Source organism: Microplitis demolitor, chromosome 2 (assembly GCF_026212275.2).
Source record: "Microplitis demolitor isolate Queensland-Clemson2020A chromosome 2, iyMicDemo2.1a, whole genome shotgun sequence".
Taxonomy (NCBI): Eukaryota; Metazoa; Arthropoda; class Insecta; order Hymenoptera; family Braconidae; genus Microplitis; species Microplitis demolitor.
The window spans coordinates 3,559,882-3,580,791 of NC_068546.1; the positions used below are offsets into that span (position 1 = coordinate 3,559,882).

Consider the following 20,910-nt stretch of genomic DNA (forward strand, 5'->3'; position numbering starts at 1 on the left):
ATGTGGTAATTTAAAAAAAAAATATATAAAATAACATTAATTATTAATTTTTTTGATGAATTCGTTTATGTATTCATTTGAGGAAGTCAGTGAGATTAAATTAGAGGAGTCAAAGGTCTGCAAAATAATAAAAAGTATTGATAGCGATATCTTTTATCAATATAATACATTATATATATATATATATATATATATATATATATATATATATATTTACATACATATGTATGTGTATATATGGATGTATGAATGTATGTATGATATATATAATGATGAGTCGTCACGTGCTTTTGATCACCCGCCCTCAGTCCAAATACCTCGATGGTTTTATCATATCTGAGACATAACACGCATGTGACTTGTCATGTGATTTTCTTTAATCTTTAATCTTTTTTTTTATTAAACTTATTCTGACGTAAATATTTATTTTTAATTTTAAAAATGGGTCAATTTGCTTTATAAATCCTTCGAATTTAAAAAACAGTTTAATTTATTATTTAAAAAAAATAGATAATTTGATATATTGATTTCACAATAATTTATCGATCGATTAAAATTTCGATACATTGATTATCTGATTTGATATAAATTTTGAGAAATTATTTGTCAAAAATCGATATATCGAATTGAAATTTCGATATATCGATTTGAAATTTCGATATATCGATTTGAAATTTCGATATATCGATTTGAAATTTCGATATATCGATTTGAAAATTCGATTTATCGATTTGAAAATATTCGATATATCGATTTAAAAATTCGATATATCGATTTGAAATTTCGATATATCGATTTCAAAAATCGATGTATCGATTTAAGAATATTATAAATCGATACAACAGTTTCATATATCGAATTTGAGATGTATAAATCGATTGTAGAAAATCGATATATCGAATTAAGTTCGATGAATTAATTGAAGAGTTTGATATGTCGATTGATGAAATCGATCAATTAATTGAAATTTTAATTAATCGATTTAGAAGTTCAGTTAATCGATTAAAGAATTTAATAAATCGATTCTTACAATTTGATGTATCGATTCAAAAATTCGATATATCAATTTAAGAATATAATAATTCGATACAATAGACCCATATAGTGAACTTGAGATGAATAAATCGATTATAAGAAAATCGATTTGTCGAATTAAGTTCGATGGATCGATTTAAAAAATCGATAAATTAACTAACATTCTGAATAATCGATTTAATAATTCAGTTAATCGATTCGAGAATTCAAGAAATCGATTTTTACAATTCGATCAATCGATTAAACTTCGATATATCGATTTCAGAATATAATAAATTGATTGACTGGTCTATGTATCGAATTTAAAGTAAATAAATCGATTTTATAAAAGCGATATATCGATTTGAAATTTCGATTAATCGATTTAGAAGTTCGATATATCGATTTAGAAATTCCATATATGAATGCTGTCTTATAGATCGATTCAAAAATTTACTGTAGAAATTTTAACTTTTTTTTATTCCTATAATATTTTAATTAATCGATCTTACTTATAACTTCGATATATCGAGAATTTTTAAATTTTAATAATCTCAAGAATTTCAAGGCTGACTTATAAGGGTAATTTTCACTTTTTTTTTTTTAAATAAATTGTCATAGAATTTTATAAAAAAAATGTTTTCATGATTTTTCCAAAACAAATTTTCTCAAAAATAAAAATATAAATTCTAAAACAAAAAAAAAATCTATATTTCTTTTACTGCTCGTTATTTTTGAAATATTAAACGTATAGAAATTACGCCAAGTTAAAAATAAATTATTAAAATGAACTTGTATAAGACGCGATGACTCAACAATGTCATGACCATAAAATTTTAAGTATTACTGCTCGAGTTTATGCGAAATAAAACTATTTTCTAACCTAAGAGACGGAGCTTACAACACAATAACCGTATAAACATCTAAGCGTCCCTTAATTTTTTTTTTTAAATTAAATTATTAACGATTCTAATAATTAATTATAATCAAATTTCTACTTATCAATCGCATCACAATAAATAACTTTCATATTTTTTTATGAAATTTGTCTGTAGCAAAAAAACATTAAGATGTTTCAATTAGTGCGTATTGTTTACAAAACGCGGATCGAGTCTCTGAATTGTTTTAAAAAATCCACGAATTTTCGTGTTAACAACCGAGTGATAACGACTAAAGTTGACATTATACCCGAACTTTTTGCAGTAAGTATTTTTCTTTCAGACAATTATTTAAATAAATAATTATTTTTACTTTTTACTGATAATTTTTATCGGCAATAAAATAAAAAAAATTTATATATTTGTGTTGTTTCTCTGAATAATTTATTTGTCGTTATTTTTAAAGCAGATTTATCAATTATGTTAACAGATAAAGTAAATGTCTGTAATACTGTTTAAAATATATGAGTTTTTGAGACTCGGCAGCATTGGTTAGAACCCTTGGTTTTCTTAAAAACAACTATTATATTTGCCAAAATAACTTTTAACTTAAATAATTATGAGCCGTTTCAATATGTATCAAATATTTGCCAGCCATAATCATGCTTGATCAGACATGATGATGCTTACTCAGGAATGAACATGTCTGAATACTTGCCAGTCATGGTCATGCTTAATCAGGCATAATTGTGCTGGATCATGCATGATTATGCCAGAATATTTGCATTATAATCATGCTTAATCAGGCATGATGATGCTTACTTAGGAATAATCATGCTTGGATATTTCCCAGTCATGATCATGATTAATCAGGCATAATTGTGATGGATCATGCATGATAATGGCTGAATACTTGCCAGTCATGATCATGATTAATCAGGCATGATGATGCTTACTTAGGAATAATCATGCCTGGATATTTTCCAGCCATGGACATGATTAATCAGGCATAATTTTGCTGGATCATGCATGATAATGTCTGAATATTTGCCAGCCATGATCATACTTAATCAGACGTAACTGTGTTGGGTCATGTATGGCCATGTCTGAATATTCGCATCATGATCATGCTTGATCAGGCATAATTTTGCTAGATCATACATGATAATGTCTGAATATTTGCCAACCATGATCATACTTAATCAGACGTAACTGTGTTGGATCATTTATGACCATGTCTGAATATTCGCATCATGATCATGCTTGATCAGGCATAATTTTGCTGGATCATGCATGATAATGTCTGAATATTTGCCAGCCATGATCATACTTAATCAGACGTAATTGTGTTGGATCATGTATGGCCATGTCTGAATATTCGCATCATGATCATGCTTGATCAGGCATAATTTTGCTGGATCATGCATGATAATGTCTGAATATTTGCCAGCCATGATCATACTTAATCAGACGTAACTGTGTTGGATCATGTATGACCATGTCTGAATATTCGCATCATGATCATGCTTGATCAGGCATAATTTTGCTGGATCATGCATGATAATGTCTGATCAAGCCAATGCCATCATGCCTGATCAAGCATGATCATGATGCGAATATTCAGACATGGCCATACATGATCCAACACAGTTACGCCTAATTAAGTATGATCATGGCTGAACATATTCAGGCATGATCATGCATGATCATACCTGATGATTTTTTCTCAGGACATTTATTTTTGCTAAATGTAATTTAAGTTAAACATAATTGGAAACTCTGCATGCAAGCTATTCTGATTATAACTTGAAGGCGCTTGAGAAACGTTCTGATTGGTCCCATTAAAACCATACGGGGTTCCCATTTAAATCGAAATCTTTTGAAAACTTTATTTTATGATATTATATCGTGAAATACTATAATCTACCTATAGTAACGTAATTTTTCTGAATACCAGATAATAATAAAATTTTTAAAACCAAAATTTGATGTCTAATAAATAACTTATATATTTAACGAAGTCAACTATCAAATTTATTCCTTTTACTCATTAATATTTACAGTGATGAAAGTCAGTAGAAAATATTCATTAATAAAATTCGGCAAGTTACGGAAAAAATAATAAAAAATGTACATGTTTAATGAACACGTGTAATTAAGTAGATAAAGAGAAAAAAACTAAAAAGTTAAACACGTGAAAGAATGTAAGTATCGATTATAAGGCTTCAATTGACCACGGGGGGTAGATTATGTGATTACGTTATAGTCTGACTGAAGGTCGTGTGAATGTTCCCTTAAAAGGTCATGCTCACGGACAAATTCTAGTCATTGTAACAAAAAAATTTGTCGTGTTAACATATCTCACAAAAAATTGTTGGAGTCAACAAATAAATAAACGAAAAAAAAATAAAACAAATATGGACTTAACACAAAAAAGGATTCGTAATATTTTAACTAGTATTTTAAAACCGCTAATAAGTTCGAATGTTGAAAATCGATTGTTGATCGACGAAGACAGTGATTGAGTTTAAATTTAAATAAAAATAATGTTTTAATATTTTTAAATAAAGTTATAAAATGTTTTTTAAAAAATCACTTTCGGTTGATAATATTCCGTTGGAAAAATCGAATATTATTGTAAAATATTTAACTCCGAAATTATCGAAATTGCAGACAGAAAAAAAAGACATAAACAATAATATTAATAATAAAGATGAAGTAAATTATTACCCTAATTGTGACACGTCTATTTGGATGAGGTCTTGTGAGAAAGAAGTTATTGAGCCAATTAATGGGAAAACATATGGTGTAGTTCCTAAATGGCTGAAAGGAACTTTATTGAGAAATGGCCCAGGTAATCTCAAAGTCGGTGATTACTCATTCGATCATTTGTTCGACAGCTCTGCGTTACTTCATAGGTAATTATTATTTATTTTATTTATTGGAAAACGGCGAAGCAAAAAAGAAGAAAATTTATGTTTTTATTTTTGAAACTTGGAAAATTATTTATTTGGTGTTTTTAATTAAATTTTTTTGGTGAAACTGTCAATTAAAGGTGATGGAAAATATAATGGAGAAAAAAAATTACTGTATAGTTAATAGTTAATTATTTCAAATAAGTAATTAGCTGAAAAATCCAAAATTTTTTCGTTGGGTCCTTGTAACCCCGAAAAATTAACAATGCAGTTTCTGACTCTCTAGACCCAATTATTGACCTTAAAACTAAACCAAGTGTTGGTCGCAAATATATTTTTTAATGCAAGTTATTGCTACAATAAAAACGATTAAACAAATTTAAATGTCAGGCAGTTTAATATTTTTAATATATTTAATTTTTCACATTTAAATTTTTTTACATTAAAATGCTTAAGTTGTCTTTTGCACCCTACATTAATTTAGTTCTACATGAAATTACTAATTTTCAAATTATAATTTTTTTTTTACTGTCAGAAACTGGGCCACGGTCCATTAATTGGTAATTTTCAACACAGGTACACAAATTTAAATTAGCTTACAAAAAATTTGTGATTTTTAACTAAATTTTCAAAAAATCAATCGGAAATTTTTTTCTATTTTGCTTCGCACTTGAATAATTTTAAAAATTAGAATACAATAAAGAATTATTTAGGTTTCATATTTCGGACGGCAAAGTGACGTATCAAAGAAGATTTATCCAAACGGATGTATACAAAAAAAACCATCAAGCCAAAAGAATTGTTTTAACCGAATTCGGTACTCGGGCGGTTCCGGATCCTTGCCAAAGTATTTTCCATCGGTAAAATAAAAAACATTAATATATATTATTGTATCAAATATTTCTTTATTATTAAAATTCATAATTTCATTATTTTCTAATAGAGTTTCCGCAATTTTTAATCCAGCTGACAATGCATCAGACAATACAATGATATCAGTTTACCCGTTCGATGATGAATTTTATACATTTACGGAATTTCCAGTCGTACATAAAATAGATCCAGTTACTTTAGAGACCAAAGATAAAGTTAACTTATCTAAATATGTGGGGATTGTTAATCATACATCACATCCGCATGTCGTCAAAGATGGCACTGTTTTTAATGTTGGGTTGAGTGTTGGCCCCACAGGACCTGCCTACAGTGTTATCAAATTTCCAATTAAGAGAAAAAATGGTGTGTATACTTTTCATAAAAAAACAAAAAACAATAATAATTATTAAATATATAAGGAAATTTTTTTGAAATTAAGTGACTCGGTTTTTTGAGCTTTGTAGTATTGGACTACTCAATTTATTAATTAATTTTGTAAATAATTTATGTAAAATATAAGAAATTTGTTTTTAAATACAAACCTAAATATTTGAAAACAATAAAAATATTAATATTCAATAGGTCGGGATATTTTGCACACTTAGAGCGCGAAGCGCTGAGGGTGTATTATGAATGGGTTTTTTTCGACTATTTTACTTACACAAAAATATTTCTACACTATTTTAATTACACCGAAATGGGTAAAATTATATACTAGCATATAGAGAGTTTATTAAGGAACAATTTGAACCTAATATTAAGTCGATTCGTTATTTTATTAGTTTAAAATAAATTATTTTAACTCAAGAAACCATTGCTGTCAATTGTTACGTATGAAACTTCGTAGACACGATAACTCTCGATAGACACAATTAATCGGCCCAACTTTTTTTTTATTATCTTTGGATTTTTTATCACAAGAACCCTATGGAAAATCACTACCTAAATCCTTTTAGTTTAATTATAATTAATTAAAAACGTAAAACTGATTATTAACGAAAAATTTAGCTGCCATTTTTATTTTTACTGTTGTTATTATTTTTTTCATTTGTTCTCTCCATCAACTACTGGCGGCAGCACTAGCGTAACAGTATAGGTTTGAAAAAAAGAGCGACATCTAAGACAAAAAGGCGGGATATTTAAAAAAAATGTTAATAAAAAAATATTAAACTGAAAATAATAAATAAAAAAATCAAATTAATAATTTATTAATTGAATAAAAATTCATAAATTGATATTATAAAATAAGAGTAATGATTAAAAATAAAAAGAGTGATTGAGGTATGCACTATTAGATTTTCCAACATTTTAAATTTTTCTTTGGATAATAAAAAATTTTTTATGGAAAACTCGCTTTTAATGGCAGTGAACGGGTTTAGGGTCTTTTAATTTATAATTAATTAATAATGAATCATTTTTAGACAAATCAATGTTTGAAGAAGCCGAAATAGTTGCTAGCGTCCCAACTAGATGGCGGATGAATCCATCGTACATGCATACATTTGGGATTACCGATAACTATTATATTATTATTGAGCAGCCATTGGCTATTTCCTTTACGACGATGTTCAAGTGTCATTTGATGAACGAACCACTTTGTACTTGTCTAAAATGGCACGATAATGAAAATGTAACTATAAAATTTAATAATATTTCAAAATAAATTTTTCGACATTTTTTATCTTCTTTGTTCGAAATTTTTTTGTCCACAAAGAAAAAATTTTGCATTGTTTTCAATTAAAATTTTAAAAAGCTTGTGTTTGAAAAATTTACTAGACATATACACACATAAATATACAAACATATATATATGATTTTTTATTTTCAGACACTTATTCATATAATTTCGAGAAAAGATGGAAAATTAAAAAGAACATTTACCGCTGAAAAATTTTTTTTCTTTCACACAATAAATCAATTCGAAACACTTGATAACGATTACATTGTTCTCGATTTGTGCTGCTATAAAGACGCTAAAATGCTTGACTGCATGTACATAGATGTGATTAAAAATATGCACAAAAATCCAAATTACGCAGAATTATTTCGCGGGCGGCCTTTACGATTCGTTTTGCCAATTAGTCAACAATCTGATTCCCATTTAACGCCCGATGATAATTTAATTAAAATTAATACTGTACATCAGAGTATTAATCAACAGTTTATCGATCTTAACAACAACGACAACAACATCAACAATAAAAATAATGATAACAATAACAATAGTCAAGACACAAAAGATATTTTGAATCGTAAATCATCCGCCCATTTAATGCCCAATGGCAACATTTACGTAAAACCAGAACTATTATGTGATTTAGGATGCGAAACACCGCGATTTAATTACGACCGTTGTCTCGGCAAAGAGTATCGTTATTTTTATGCAATATCTAGTGATGTTGATCTAGATAATCCCGGAACGGTAATTTATTCCTCTTACAAATTAATTCATACTTATCTCCGTTTTATTGTTTGTTATGATCCACTGATTTTGTTTTTTTTTATAGATCATTAAAGTTGATACTGCAACTAAAACGCGTCTTACGTGGAATGAAAGAGGTCTTTACCCAAGTGAGCCGATTTTTGTTCCGGATCCTAATGGAAGAGTGCGTTTTGAAATTTTAAATTTCTTTTTTTCATAAAAAATATTTCTAATGATTTTTCTTTGGAAATTTTTAAAAATCCAATCTACATGGAAAAAATTTTTTGATAAAAATTACTCTGTAATTTCGAGTAATCCTGGGCCGTTTCAAAAAATTGGTATTTTTTGTTTCAAATTTAAATTTTTTGTTTAAATATTAACATTGCTAGACTATGTTTTACTCTATTATTCAGTAGTTTATTAAAAGTCTTATATTTAATCGATTATTGTGAATATTCCATCTTAATCTATTAACTTTTACTCCATGCGATTAATTTTTATTCCCCAATATACCATTTTTTTAAACCCATTAATTTTTGATGAAAAACTCCTTCTAACTCGAATAAATTTTCCAATCTATGGAAGTAATTTTTACTCTAAACTGCAGAGTAATATTTCAGTAGTCTCCGTTAATCTTCGGTTAATATCGGCTTCGATAAAATGTCTTTTATTTTGCTCGCGACAACTGACATGTTACGCACACAAACATAGGCTTGGAAAAAAAGACGATCTCTGTATCTCTCTATAACTTAATATTTATTTTAAAATAAAAAAAAAAATTTGTATCTTTTCTTTTTCAACACAATACGAGTAATTTTTTTTTTTTTATTCTTTTTCAAAATATTTATATTAATTAATATTCTAAGGCAATTAGATGGTTTTCAAATTTTTTATATAAATTTCAGCCTATTTATTGTAATTTTTATTGTTATTCAATATAAATTTTATAAATTGAATCATCAACTTTTTATCATAACCGACGAGTAAAAATTGAACTAGAGAGAATTCATTTAGACAGCCGCTAGGTGTAATTTTGACTCGTAAGTATGAGTAAAAATTAATCTGATTGATTTTTACTCACTGAAAGAGTAAAATTTCGTAATTCAAAAGTAAAAAGTCGTAATGGCCCAAGATTACTCGATTTAGAGTAATTTTTAGAATAAATAACATGACAATATTTATACGAAAATTTTTTCCGTGTACAGATCAGATTATTAAAAAAATATAGGGACTCATTAATTTCTAGGAAACAAAATTTTTGAATTTAAAAAATGGATTTCAGAGCTTTGCCGATTTTTGAAAATTGAATGCTGCTACATTATTATATAGATAAGATTTTTAAAAAAAATTTTTTGGTCTAAACCGGAAATAATATTTTTTATGACAGATAGATAGAGTTTGAAGTAGATGATTAATCTATTTTTAGATAATTTGATGCGTTAATAAATTAATTAATTTTTAGGATGAAGATGACGGTGTGATAGTAAGTGCTGCAGTATTTGGTAAATCGAATGAATCAGATATTTGTTTGATTGTAATTGACGCAAAAACAATGAAAGAAATCAGTAGAACTGTTTTTTCAACACCTGGGCCGGTTCCAAAATGTCTCCATGGCTGGTTTTCAATGGACAAATAATTAAAATAATGAAATAAATAAATTTCTAATTAAGTAATTATTAATACCAACTATAATTAATAATAAACTCAAATAAATATATGTAAAAAATAAAATAAATTATTATTTTTAATGTCTTTTTTTTTTTTTCATTTTTCTTAAAATTTGCATCGTTACATATCTATACAATATTTACAAAATTATATATATATGACTAATTAACAATTTTATTTAATTTATTATGTACATTTTATGCATTATCAATTTGTTCAGTTCAATTTGTTAACTAATAGGAGAGAGTCACTGCGATTGTAAAAAAAAATATAAATAATTTGTAATAATTGGTTGGATGTTAAAATGGCGACGAAGGGTTGCCATTTTGATCGCCAAAATGTAATTGTAACATGAAGTAAAATAATTGTTTGTAATGAGTAAAACTGTACTTCTTTTCATAAAGTAACCTTTTCTTTCTAAATTAACATTTAGTATATTTTATTTATGATAGTTGTAGCTGCACTATTTTATGTGTTATGAAATAGTATTGAGTCTGATCTATATCCGGAGAAATAGGTTAGATTTTTGTAGATCAATTTATTATACTTTTGAGATCGACGTAGATAGATTTATATAGATCTAGTGCGCAATCTATATGCGCATGTACAGTAAACGTGTTACAATTACAGCAGATAGTAAAATTACATTTTGGTCCTTCGAGCCATTACATTCACAAACAAATATCAACAAAAAACAATAAATCAATTAATAAAAATCTAATACTATCATTTTTTATATATTTATAAAAAATAAAACATTATATTATATAGAAAAATATGAAGACCATTCAAAAAATTTTATAATAAACAAAAGTTTTAAGAATTATTGATAGCCTATAAATTATTAGAAATTCTTCAGTTCAATGATTTACAGCAAAAAAAAAAGTATATATTTTTAAACCTTACACGGAAAAAAAAATTCTCATTAAATTTATGATAATAATATCGTAATTTGTCCTATTGATTATTGTAGTGGTGGACTATACTTTCAAAATCATAATTTTTACGATGTAGCGTTGGAAATTTCATTTAAGAAATAATACTTCAGACAAATAATACCAAGTCTTAAGCTCTCTAGTATAAATTACGATGTGAATATCGTAAAATTTTAAGAGAAATTTAAAATAAAAGAGTAAAACAATAGTCGTTCGGACGTTGGGTTCGAACCCAAGTCCTTTCGAGTGCGAAGTGTCCGACACGGACCACTCGGCCACCAAAGAGCTTACACTTTAGATGGTTTTTAAGCTCCATATAAAAAATTTGAATAAACATTTATGAGTCATCAGAGCGCCTCTTGCGAATTCCGCAGTTAATATTCAAAAATTACGATACAATATCGTAATTTTTATAGCTTACAGAGGCAGCACTGTATTTATTTTATTGAAAAGTACATAGAAAGATAAACATAGGAATAAATATAGTTTTTGAATTTGAATTTTTATTTATTTTTTTTACGATGTTAAATTGTAATTTTTGAAGTTATTTTTAACCCTAAAAGTCTTTGTTAAAATTACGATGTTAAATAGTAAAAAAATATAACCCACATAGTAAATTTCGAAATAAGATATTTTAAAATTGATGATACTTAAAGTCTAGTCCACGATTACGATATTAACATCGTAAATTTTGCTAGAATTTTCTTTCCGTGTAATACTTATTGTTACAATTGCAGCAGGTCTCTCCCGATATTTATATTTTTTCGCTGTCTAGATAATAATATAGACGTAAGATGGAATGTTCGATATTTATATATTTTTTAAAAATTGTGATTGTTAATATATATATATTGTTTTTATTTATTATTATATTTGATTATATTGGCACAACCTTGGTCACAAACTTCAAACGCTTTTTTACATATAATATTACTATAGGACGAGGTTAAGCAAAATGGAGTATGATCGCTATAAATGGACTTGTCCCTGATTATAAAAACTCCGATTAAATCCGATTGAAATTCAATGGGAAAATAATAATTTTTACGATTAACTTTCCTATTTCTGATTAACTTTCAATCGGATTCATTCGGAACTTTCCGATTAAATCCGATTAAAATTTCCTAATCGGAGTTTTTAATCAGAGCCATCTATAAATGTATTTATAGATAATACATAAATTAATTTCAATAGCTTCCATTTAAAATTTTTATCAGACTTCGGGCCACAATTTTTTAAAAAATATTAATCATTATTTTCGTTTTAACTAAACAGTCCCATTTTGCTCCGTGTTTTTTTTTCAGTATTTTTTTTTTTTCAACATAAAAAAAAATTTTAATAAAAAAAATTCGTGACCATTAAAAATAATCTCCGGCTCAATAAATATATAGTAAAATATATGGTTCAAGTAAACATAATTATTAAAAATAAATATCTAATTTGGGCTACGGAGCCTGCCGTAAAATTCTACTTAATCGAGAACAAAAATAAAAACATTACGTAATTACTCATAATGATTAAAAATAAAATAAAAAAAAAATTTTTTTTATGGTCACGTCTCAAAATTGACGAGACTATCACAATAAAATAATTATTTAAATGATAAAGATATAAACATTTCCATTAAAAAATATTTATAATTAAATATTATCAACCTTATTATGTGATTTATCATCAATGATAACGTCTATTGAATTCAAATTATCATCATCTTTGATAATCTCTGTATCAGCATCACTTTTAGTTAAACTGGATACAGATATTGTTGGATTAATATCTGCGTGCGCTGGTGGTATACCAGAGTTAGCGTCTTCGATGGCTTTCCTCAGCTAAAAAAATTCATTATTTATAAATAGTTATTCTATAGCAGATGACTGTGCTTTTAATTTAATCTCCTATGAGTAAAATTTATATTTTTAGTAGTTTATGCTACGTTTGGTCTAAGAAGCTAATAATTTGACAGTCATGTCGCGACATGAGGGTAAAGCTTATGCATTGACATGAAGACGAGCGTAGAGGTCGCTACGAGCCGTAGACCAATAAGCGACAACCACACGAGTCATATGTCAATGCACCATAACCTTGAAGCGAATGGCGCGATCAGGATTGTCATGTTCGCTTCTTAGTCCACCTGTAGGATGAATTATTTTTGCAAACCCTGCTATGAAAGTTCAATTTTCGAGAAGTCAAAAATTATAATTTTATTTTAAATCAAACTTTTCAAGGATGTTAAGTTGTCTATCGTATTCGATACATATCGCATGAGCGACAAAAAATAATGCGTTGTCGCAACGTGTGGTGGCGTTTCACTCGCTTCAAGTACAATCACGTCGTTAGTTATAGAGAGAAAAATTAAATAAAGTCACTGGTGTTGACATCTTATTACTACGTTAGTATAGTAAAGTTAAAACTGTAAAGTAATAGGCTATTTATCACACTAGTGCGGTTAAGTATAGGCGCCTAATTGAAGTTTCAAAGCAGGTGTTGCAAAAAAAAATTCAAACTTTAGTTCGGAGTGAATGCGGATTTAAATAAAATCCGTACCTTCGAATTTACTCACGATTTTTTACAGTGTAATGAGTGTTAAAATTACCTCTTTTAACGCAACGACGCCAACTAATCTACCGATGGCTGTTACGTAGGCGTGATTAACACCGACCATACTGAAAAGGCTGTGGACTTTTAGCAGTGAAGTTCTTTCTACAAGTTGAAAAGGCGCTGGGTCAATGTGACATCGTGAAAAATCGACTTCTGATGACATTTCACTTTCTTCCCATCGTTTTTGATCCTCGGGTGACATATCAATCACTCTTTCACGTGGCTGAAATAGAGTTTTAATTTAAGATCAACAAATAGAAAAAAATGACAAAAGTTGGAACAGTCGAATGTCGAAATTTCAAACGAAATTTCGAATTTTTGTTAAGCTTTTGAATTTTTGAAAAATAACCTCAATACTGAATACAATACAGGAATAAATGAATTATGGGATAAAATTAAGGGAGAAAATCTGAATTTTCTGATGACGTTTTCAGAAAATTTTAAATTTCCTGCTGATAGTTGACGATATTCGAAAGCTTCGGGGAATTATTGTTTTACTCGGTACTAATCTGTGAAAAAATTCCGATTGAATGTAAGAGGAAAATTATTAATCAGATTCCAACGGAAAATTTCTGATTTGACTGATTCAAATTTAAGATATTTAATATTTCCCAATGGATCTGATAGAAAAATTTCAATCGGAAAATAATTGAAAAAAAGTAAAATTTATTATTTTTCGATTGATCTAGTAAATTTGATTGCGTCAATTAGAATTTTTAATCTGGGAATCGATATCAAAATTCAAAATTTTCGATTTTCCGGAAATTTTTTCAAATAGTTATGAATCGGATTTGTAGCAGAAATTATTAAAATTTGAGTGCTGCTAGTAACTCATGTAAAAGTTTTAAAACTTGAGGAAATTTTTGAATTTTCCAGAACTTTTTTTGAATAGAAAACCATCAGATTAAACAAGTAGAAATGGTGGGAATATTTCAATTGTCTAAAATTTTTCGAGTTGTCATCAGTATAAAATTTCGAATTTGTCTTAAATTTCGGAGTTCGATTAGTCGAACTTTTTTTTTTTACACGGGAATCTAACAAATTAGAACATAATTTAAAAAACAATCCGAGAAAGAAATCTTAAATCGAATGTAGAAATAATATATTTTATTAGCAATAGAAAACATGGTTTTATAAATATGTTATTAATTTCTACAGAGGCATTTTATTTTACTAACCCGGCAAGTCTTCCACTTTTTTTTTTTAAGTTTACTGATGCAGAAAAAATTAAAGTGTTTATTTAGAAATAATTTATCAGTAAGCTGTTGAAAAAAATAATTCAACATGTAATAATTAATATTGAATAAAATTTTGGCAACTTTCCCGCATTTTTTATTTTTTATTGACAACTGGTCCAAAAAAAAAGAAAAAATACGAGTGTTTGTATAAAGACAATAAAAAATTAATCTTGTAAGTAATTTTCTCATTTATTTATCATTTTATAAGAACCTGGCAACTCTCCCATATTTATTTTTATATTTTTCCTTGTATAATTAAATTTATAGCTATAAAATATCATTGCGTATTTATAGAAAGTGTTCGTTAAGAAAAATAAAAAATAAATTTAATGTCAGAAATTCTCACGTTTTTATTTTTATTTCCTTCCTAATAAATAAATTCATAACAAAAAAAATATGTCTCCATTTACTAATAATTTTAAAAAAATTGGCAACTCTCCCAATAAAAAAAAAAAAAAAACCAAAATTCTCCCGCCATAAATTTTTTTTAAATTAATAACAATGGGCCTCAACTCAAAAAATAAATTATTCTCAGGACTTTTTATGGCTTTTCCTACTAGAGGACATGATATTGAACAAAAAATGTTAATATTGTCATGGGCTATTCCCAACAGGAGCAAAGTTACGGGCTACTCTTCATAAAGAATCATCTCCACCCATCTCCACCGACTCATATGGGCCTCAACTCGAAAAATAGATTATTCTCAGGACTTTTTATGGCTTTTCCTACTAGAGGACAAAGTTTTCCGATGAAAAAATTTCAATTCTTCCTCTTCCGCCTCAATTATAAAAACAAAAAATGAAACATACCAACTGGACTTTTTTTGAAGCAGCAGGACTCGGCGCTAGCATAGGAGTATGTGGAGGTATATTCGCTTCATCAACACTATCGCTGCTTGTAACATTAGTATTTCCAACTTCCGGATCAGGATCAACATCCTGAAGTGTAGCTGACTTACGAAAAATGGCTTCGAACGCCAGCCTGATTCTACTTTCTGCTCCAGTCACTGTCGTATAAGGAGTCATTGCTGGACTGACCAATGGACTGAATCCTTTAAGTGTAAAAGAGTTTGTTTTCTTGAGGATTGATTTCTTTGGCTGTGTACCAAAACACGGTGTATGATACGTATGATGGTCGGATCCATTTCCCGCGCTGGTTAAATCATTAACACTCTGACGCTGCATTTTAAGGATATCCGGCGCTGGAATAACTTCGAAACGTGATGGCCGCCTTGTACGTTCTGGATCACGTAATTTACGTTCCATTTCTTCTTTAGCGCGTTCTTCAGCTTCCTTTTGGAGTTTCTGTGCGACCTGGAATTTATTTAAAAGAAGAAGAAAAGAAACGATTATCCAACTTATTGTTCATTTTCAAAATTTTTTTTATTTACCTGAAGACGTCTTTCTCGACCAATTTGTTTTTCGATAAGTTTTATTAGTTCTAATCTTTGAATTGATCCTAATAATATCATCGAATCTGGATTATCGACTAATGGAAATCCACGTAACTTACGATTTTCTTTTAATGTTTCTTTTAACTTTTGATAACTTATTCCATGGTAAATGTATTTAACATCTCTTACCATAAAATCTTCTACATAAATATTATACATTCCTAAAAGAAGAAAAAAAAATTTATTTTGGAGATAATTCATTGTCTAGAAAATTTCTATGGGAGTCTACAGAAAATCCCATAAGCAGTCTTATGGATTCGTATGGATTCCGATGAATTTCCTTAGATTTCCATTGATTTTCTATGAAATTCCCATGGATTCCTATGAATTCCTATAGATTTTCATTGATTCCCATGAATTCCCATAGATTCCTATAGGTTCCCATGGAATCCTATGAATTTCCATAGATTTCCATAGATTCCTATAGATTCCCTTGAATTCTTATGAATTCTTATAGATTCCTATTAATTCCCATGGATTCTTATAGATTTATATTGGAAGTCATCGATATCAAAATTTTTCCTAGGAATTCTTATGGGAGTCTATGGCTTTCATTATAGATTTTTATAGAAAACTATAGAAAACCATGATATTTTTGGCTAATCCATATGATTTTCTTAGAGTATGACAGCCCTATAAAAATTTAATGCAGGAATCTACACAGAAACCCATAAAAATTTTTTTAAATCCCCAAGATGTTGCAGGTCGGATTTTTATAAATTCTTAGAAATTTCGAGAGGCTTCGCGGTTTTTTCTATAGATTTCTATGGGAATATATAAATTTTCATGATATAGATGGCCAACCCATAGGGATTCGTATGTCTAGATAACTTCTATGGATTTTTATGAATTCTAAATTTCCATAAATTTCTATAAGATCCCATGTCCTTTTCTATAAATTCCCAAATAAATCTATAAGATCTTATAGTTCCATGGTATTTTGAGTTATTTCATTGGTTGTGGCTAGATTTCTATAGATACCCATAAATTCTTATAGAAGCCTATGCCTTTGATAACTATAAAAATCTACCGAAAACCCCATAAGAATTTTTTTAAAATCCTTATGGTATTTTAAAACAGGTTCCTATAAATTCCCATAAACTTCTAAAAGATCCCATGCCCTTTTTCTTAGATCCCTACATAAATCCATAAGAACCTATGGGTTCCATGGTGTTTCAGCCATCTATTTGATCGTGGCTGAATTCCTATATACATTTTCTATGGGACCCCATAAAATCTTAAAAATTTCCCCTATGAATTCTTATGGATTTCTTTATGGTCATCCATATAAAAAAATATTCCCATGGGCTCCTATAGGAATCCAAAAATTTTCGGCTAACATGAATTTTTAGGTAGTGAAGATAATATAAAAAATATTAAAAATTACCTTGAGAATCCTATCGTAAGCGATTATGAGAAATGATAAGAATGTTAGTAAGAAGTGATAAAACAAAAAAACAACTCGATAGTTACCTGAACTTGATGGTAATAAATCTGGCAGATAAGGTAGTTTTTTAATAAGAATAATACTGTCGTATATGCTTGGCTGGAGTAATGCTGCTATTGCATTGCTTATAAGCACGGCAATCATAATAGGAACGATGTGAGTTATTTGCCCAGTCATTTCAAAAACAATAACGCTTACAGATATTGTATGAGTTACTCCCGCTGAAAATGCTGCTGCACCTACTGTTGCATACCCTCCTACACATTAATCAAAACCATTAATTTAATACTATTCATAGCTAACCTACATTAGACTTTTTAGGACATGATAGTAAAAGCTTGAGATGAACCAACTTAGACTTAAAATGGCCTGAATTGGACCTACTTACTTACAAAGGCATTAATTAGACCTACAAAGACATATATCGTGGAACGAACGAGCTCAGAATTTTTTGAACACTCTGTTGGTCCCAGGCTGCTTCTAGGTCCTATTTCACTCCTAGCCCGTATGAAAATAACATATATGGTCATAATATATGATAAATATCAGAAAGTATGTGTGGCGAATTTAACTATATTTTCTGATATATTTTTTTTTTATATTAAAAAATATAATAATCATAAAAAAATAATATAATATATATAATAATAAAATAATATAATAAAAATATAATAATATTCATCATATACGAGTATATGTTTAACATATATAAAATATATATGTCAATCATATACAAAAAATATATTTTTATCATATATAAAAATATATATTCTTGTCATATACAAAACTATAGTTTTATCATACATAAAAATATATATTTCTATCATATACGAAAAATATATTCTGATCATATATAAAAGCATATATTTATATTGTGTATGGAAAAAAAAGTTTCTTATTCGCATGACCCACTCCAATTAAATTAGATCTAAATTTTTATATACTCTTTAAATTGCAGATAAAATTCTCAAAATTAGTTCATTTGATGCGAATATATAATATACCCATACACATATATGTACACCGAATAAAATATATGCTTAAATATAACAAAGAAAATATATGGTGCCATGTATAATATAAATTATATGCTACCATATATTTCATTTCATATAAAAATTTTATATTTTTTGAATATAAAAGGAAATATATCAATACCATATTATAAAGTGAATGTAAATGTATACATGGCTTAATATAAAAAACATATAAGTTGCATATATGGAATACATATATTTACTACTATATATAATTTTATATTAAATCGGCCAAAATCTCTATATGACTTTTTATAATATACAATATAAATATATATTTTTTTGTTGCAAACATATATGATTTTATATATTTCAACCATATATTGTTTTTTCATACAGGAGGTGTCATTAATCTACTCATAAAATCGCTGGATCGCAGCAATTTTTTATTAGCCTTAGAATTTTTTAAGTCGACCCTCTGTTAGTCCCAGGCTGCCTGTGGGATCCAATCCACCCTCGGGTGTCATCAGCCCGGAGAGATGACTAGATCACTTGCATCAATTCTCCAGTACGCGAATTTCCCAATTTTACTTTTTTGTAGTATTCCTTGCAAGTCCTTCCTTCTGTTCAGTCTAGTTACGTTCGTTTCACGATTTATGTCTATCTAGGTCTAATCCATGCCTCCATAAGTCTAGCAGGTTCAATTCAAACCTATGTAAGTCTAATTAAGGTAATTTCAAGCTTTACAATAATGTCCTAAAAAGTGTAATGTAGGTTTTCAATGCTCTTTTAGGTTCAAAGTATGCCTCAGATTTCGACTCATTGTAAAAAAAAATTTTCAGTACCTGGTGTAATAGGAGTGTTGAATGCACCAATACGAACACCATTGGGAAATCCAAGTGCCATTGCTTCGCCAACAGCCCGTCCCAAAGCTGCCCCAATTTTGAACACCGGTATAAAAATACCCGAAGGTACGGGAACAGTCGAGCAAATAATTGAGAATATGAATGTGAATAAAACGTAACAAAAAAGCCCGACGAATACGTCAGAGTAAGGTGTCGACCAATGCTTTACTACACTCATTTCTTCGACACTTAACTTAGATTTAGTCCATGTGAAATTGGTAAACAAACCCTGAACTTGGTTATGCGTATTCAGTTCACCCGCCATAAATTGACCGAGTCCCAACGGGAATGATACGGATGCGACCAATAGGGACACGATACCCGGGTATAAAAAACGATTTTTCTGCAAAAACAAATTCATGCTTTTGTTTTTGCGCATAAATATTACATACTGACGGTGTAACCAAACGTAGAAAGCGCCTCCGAGCCCACTACCGACCCCAATTAAAGCGAAAATAAACAATTCTTGCGGATCAAATGGGAAATCCATCGTAAAATTAGTAGCGAACATCGCAGTTATTGTTTCTTCGCGCTGAAACCATATCGCCAGTAATCTGAACATCGTCGCCCCACATACGGCCGCGAAAAAACCTCGCCAGTAATTACGCACGGCGAAGTAAACAGTGGTTACTTCAATGCTGAACAAAACACCGCCAATGGGTGCCGCGAAACAGGAAGCGACCCCGGCTGCACAGGCAGCAGCCAACATTTCGCAGTTACGGCTCTCGTTTTCGTAAATACCCTGGAAACTTGTCACCAATTTTGATAACAGGGTTGCTACAATACTGGCTATGTGGACGAATGGACCCTCTTTCCCTAGGGGTAATCCAGATCCCAAGGTTGCTGTCAGCCCGATAACTTTGGCAACTAGTGTTCTGAAGGTCAGATACTCTTTCAAGGCAACCCCTCGTAAAATAGTCTTCATTTCGGGTATTCCTGACCCGATACTCTGTGGAGCTACGATGTGAACGAATCCCGCGCTGAAGAGGATCAAACAGACTGGTAGTGATACCCATGCTAGGAATTGTAATGCCGGGTGGGTTGTTAAGTCTTGATACAACCATATCCTGGCTGGAAAAAATTTTTCATTAGAAAATTTGGTTAATTCGCAGAAAAGTCAAGGATTTTTTCGTGGCTTTCTTAGGGTCAGTGGGGATATTTCTGCATGTCTAGTTGGTTTTCATTTGTAATTTGTCTGTTGAAAAAAAGTTCAGTGTTTGCTATGGTGAACTTTAAAACGCGACGAATGAAGAATTTTTTGTGTTTCTTTTTTAACTCATAAACCTTTTTAGGCTTTTTCCGAAGCGCTCAATTTTGAAAATTTTATTTGTCTATGAAACTTTCAGAAAAGACCGATGGTATTTTTTTCCGTGAAAATTTTTTGAAGCCTTATTTTTTTAAAGTTTTGTTTCCCATGAAAAAATTTCTAGGGGAAGGGGAAGCAAAATGGGCCTCCAAAATTTAAGGGGTCCATTTTGCCCCCAAATCATTCGAGGCACTCAAAATTTCAAATGGCCCCCCCTTTTCCTATTAAGGGAGAGTGGGGCAAAATGGACCCCTGGGGGCAAAATGGGCTATTTATATTA

General features: G+C 29.1%; 2 protein-coding genes across 4 annotated transcripts in view; one reads left to right on the forward strand and one right to left on the reverse strand.

Moving 5' to 3' along the window:
- Window positions 1-1,831: 1,831 nt before the first annotated feature.
- On the forward strand, window positions 1,832-9,854 carry LOC103579989 (carotenoid isomerooxygenase). The gene is made up of 8 exons (XM_008561572.3): window positions 1,832-2,216; window positions 4,566-4,810; window positions 5,521-5,667; window positions 5,751-6,043; window positions 7,102-7,310; window positions 7,509-8,102; window positions 8,188-8,286; window positions 9,565-9,854. Exons 1-8 carry the CDS (start codon window positions 2,085-2,087, stop codon window positions 9,736-9,738), a joined length of 1,893 nt encoding a protein of 630 aa, XP_008559794.1. The 5' UTR covers window positions 1,832-2,084; the 3' UTR covers window positions 9,739-9,854.
- LOC103579991 (chloride channel protein 2) overlaps window positions 9,846-20,910 on the reverse strand; it is a 32,137-nt gene continuing 21,072 nt past the window's right edge. For 2 of the 3 annotated variants that reach the window (XM_053736900.1, XM_008561575.2), the window contains exons 3-8: window positions 19,265-20,395; window positions 17,469-17,699; window positions 15,933-16,156; window positions 15,352-15,855; window positions 13,299-13,526; window positions 9,852-12,534 (exon numbers count right to left, since the gene is read on the reverse strand). In XM_053736900.1, coding sequence (XP_053592875.1) covers window positions 12,346-12,534; window positions 13,299-13,526; window positions 15,352-15,855; window positions 15,933-16,156; window positions 17,469-17,699; window positions 19,265-20,395 — 2,507 coding nt within the window. In that variant the 3' untranslated portion in view covers window positions 9,852-12,345. Of the gene's footprint in view, window positions 12,535-13,298; window positions 13,527-15,351; window positions 15,856-15,932; window positions 16,157-17,468; window positions 17,700-19,264; window positions 20,396-20,910 lie in introns of all 3 variants that reach the window. The other variant, XM_008561574.3, reaches the window with a different exon arrangement.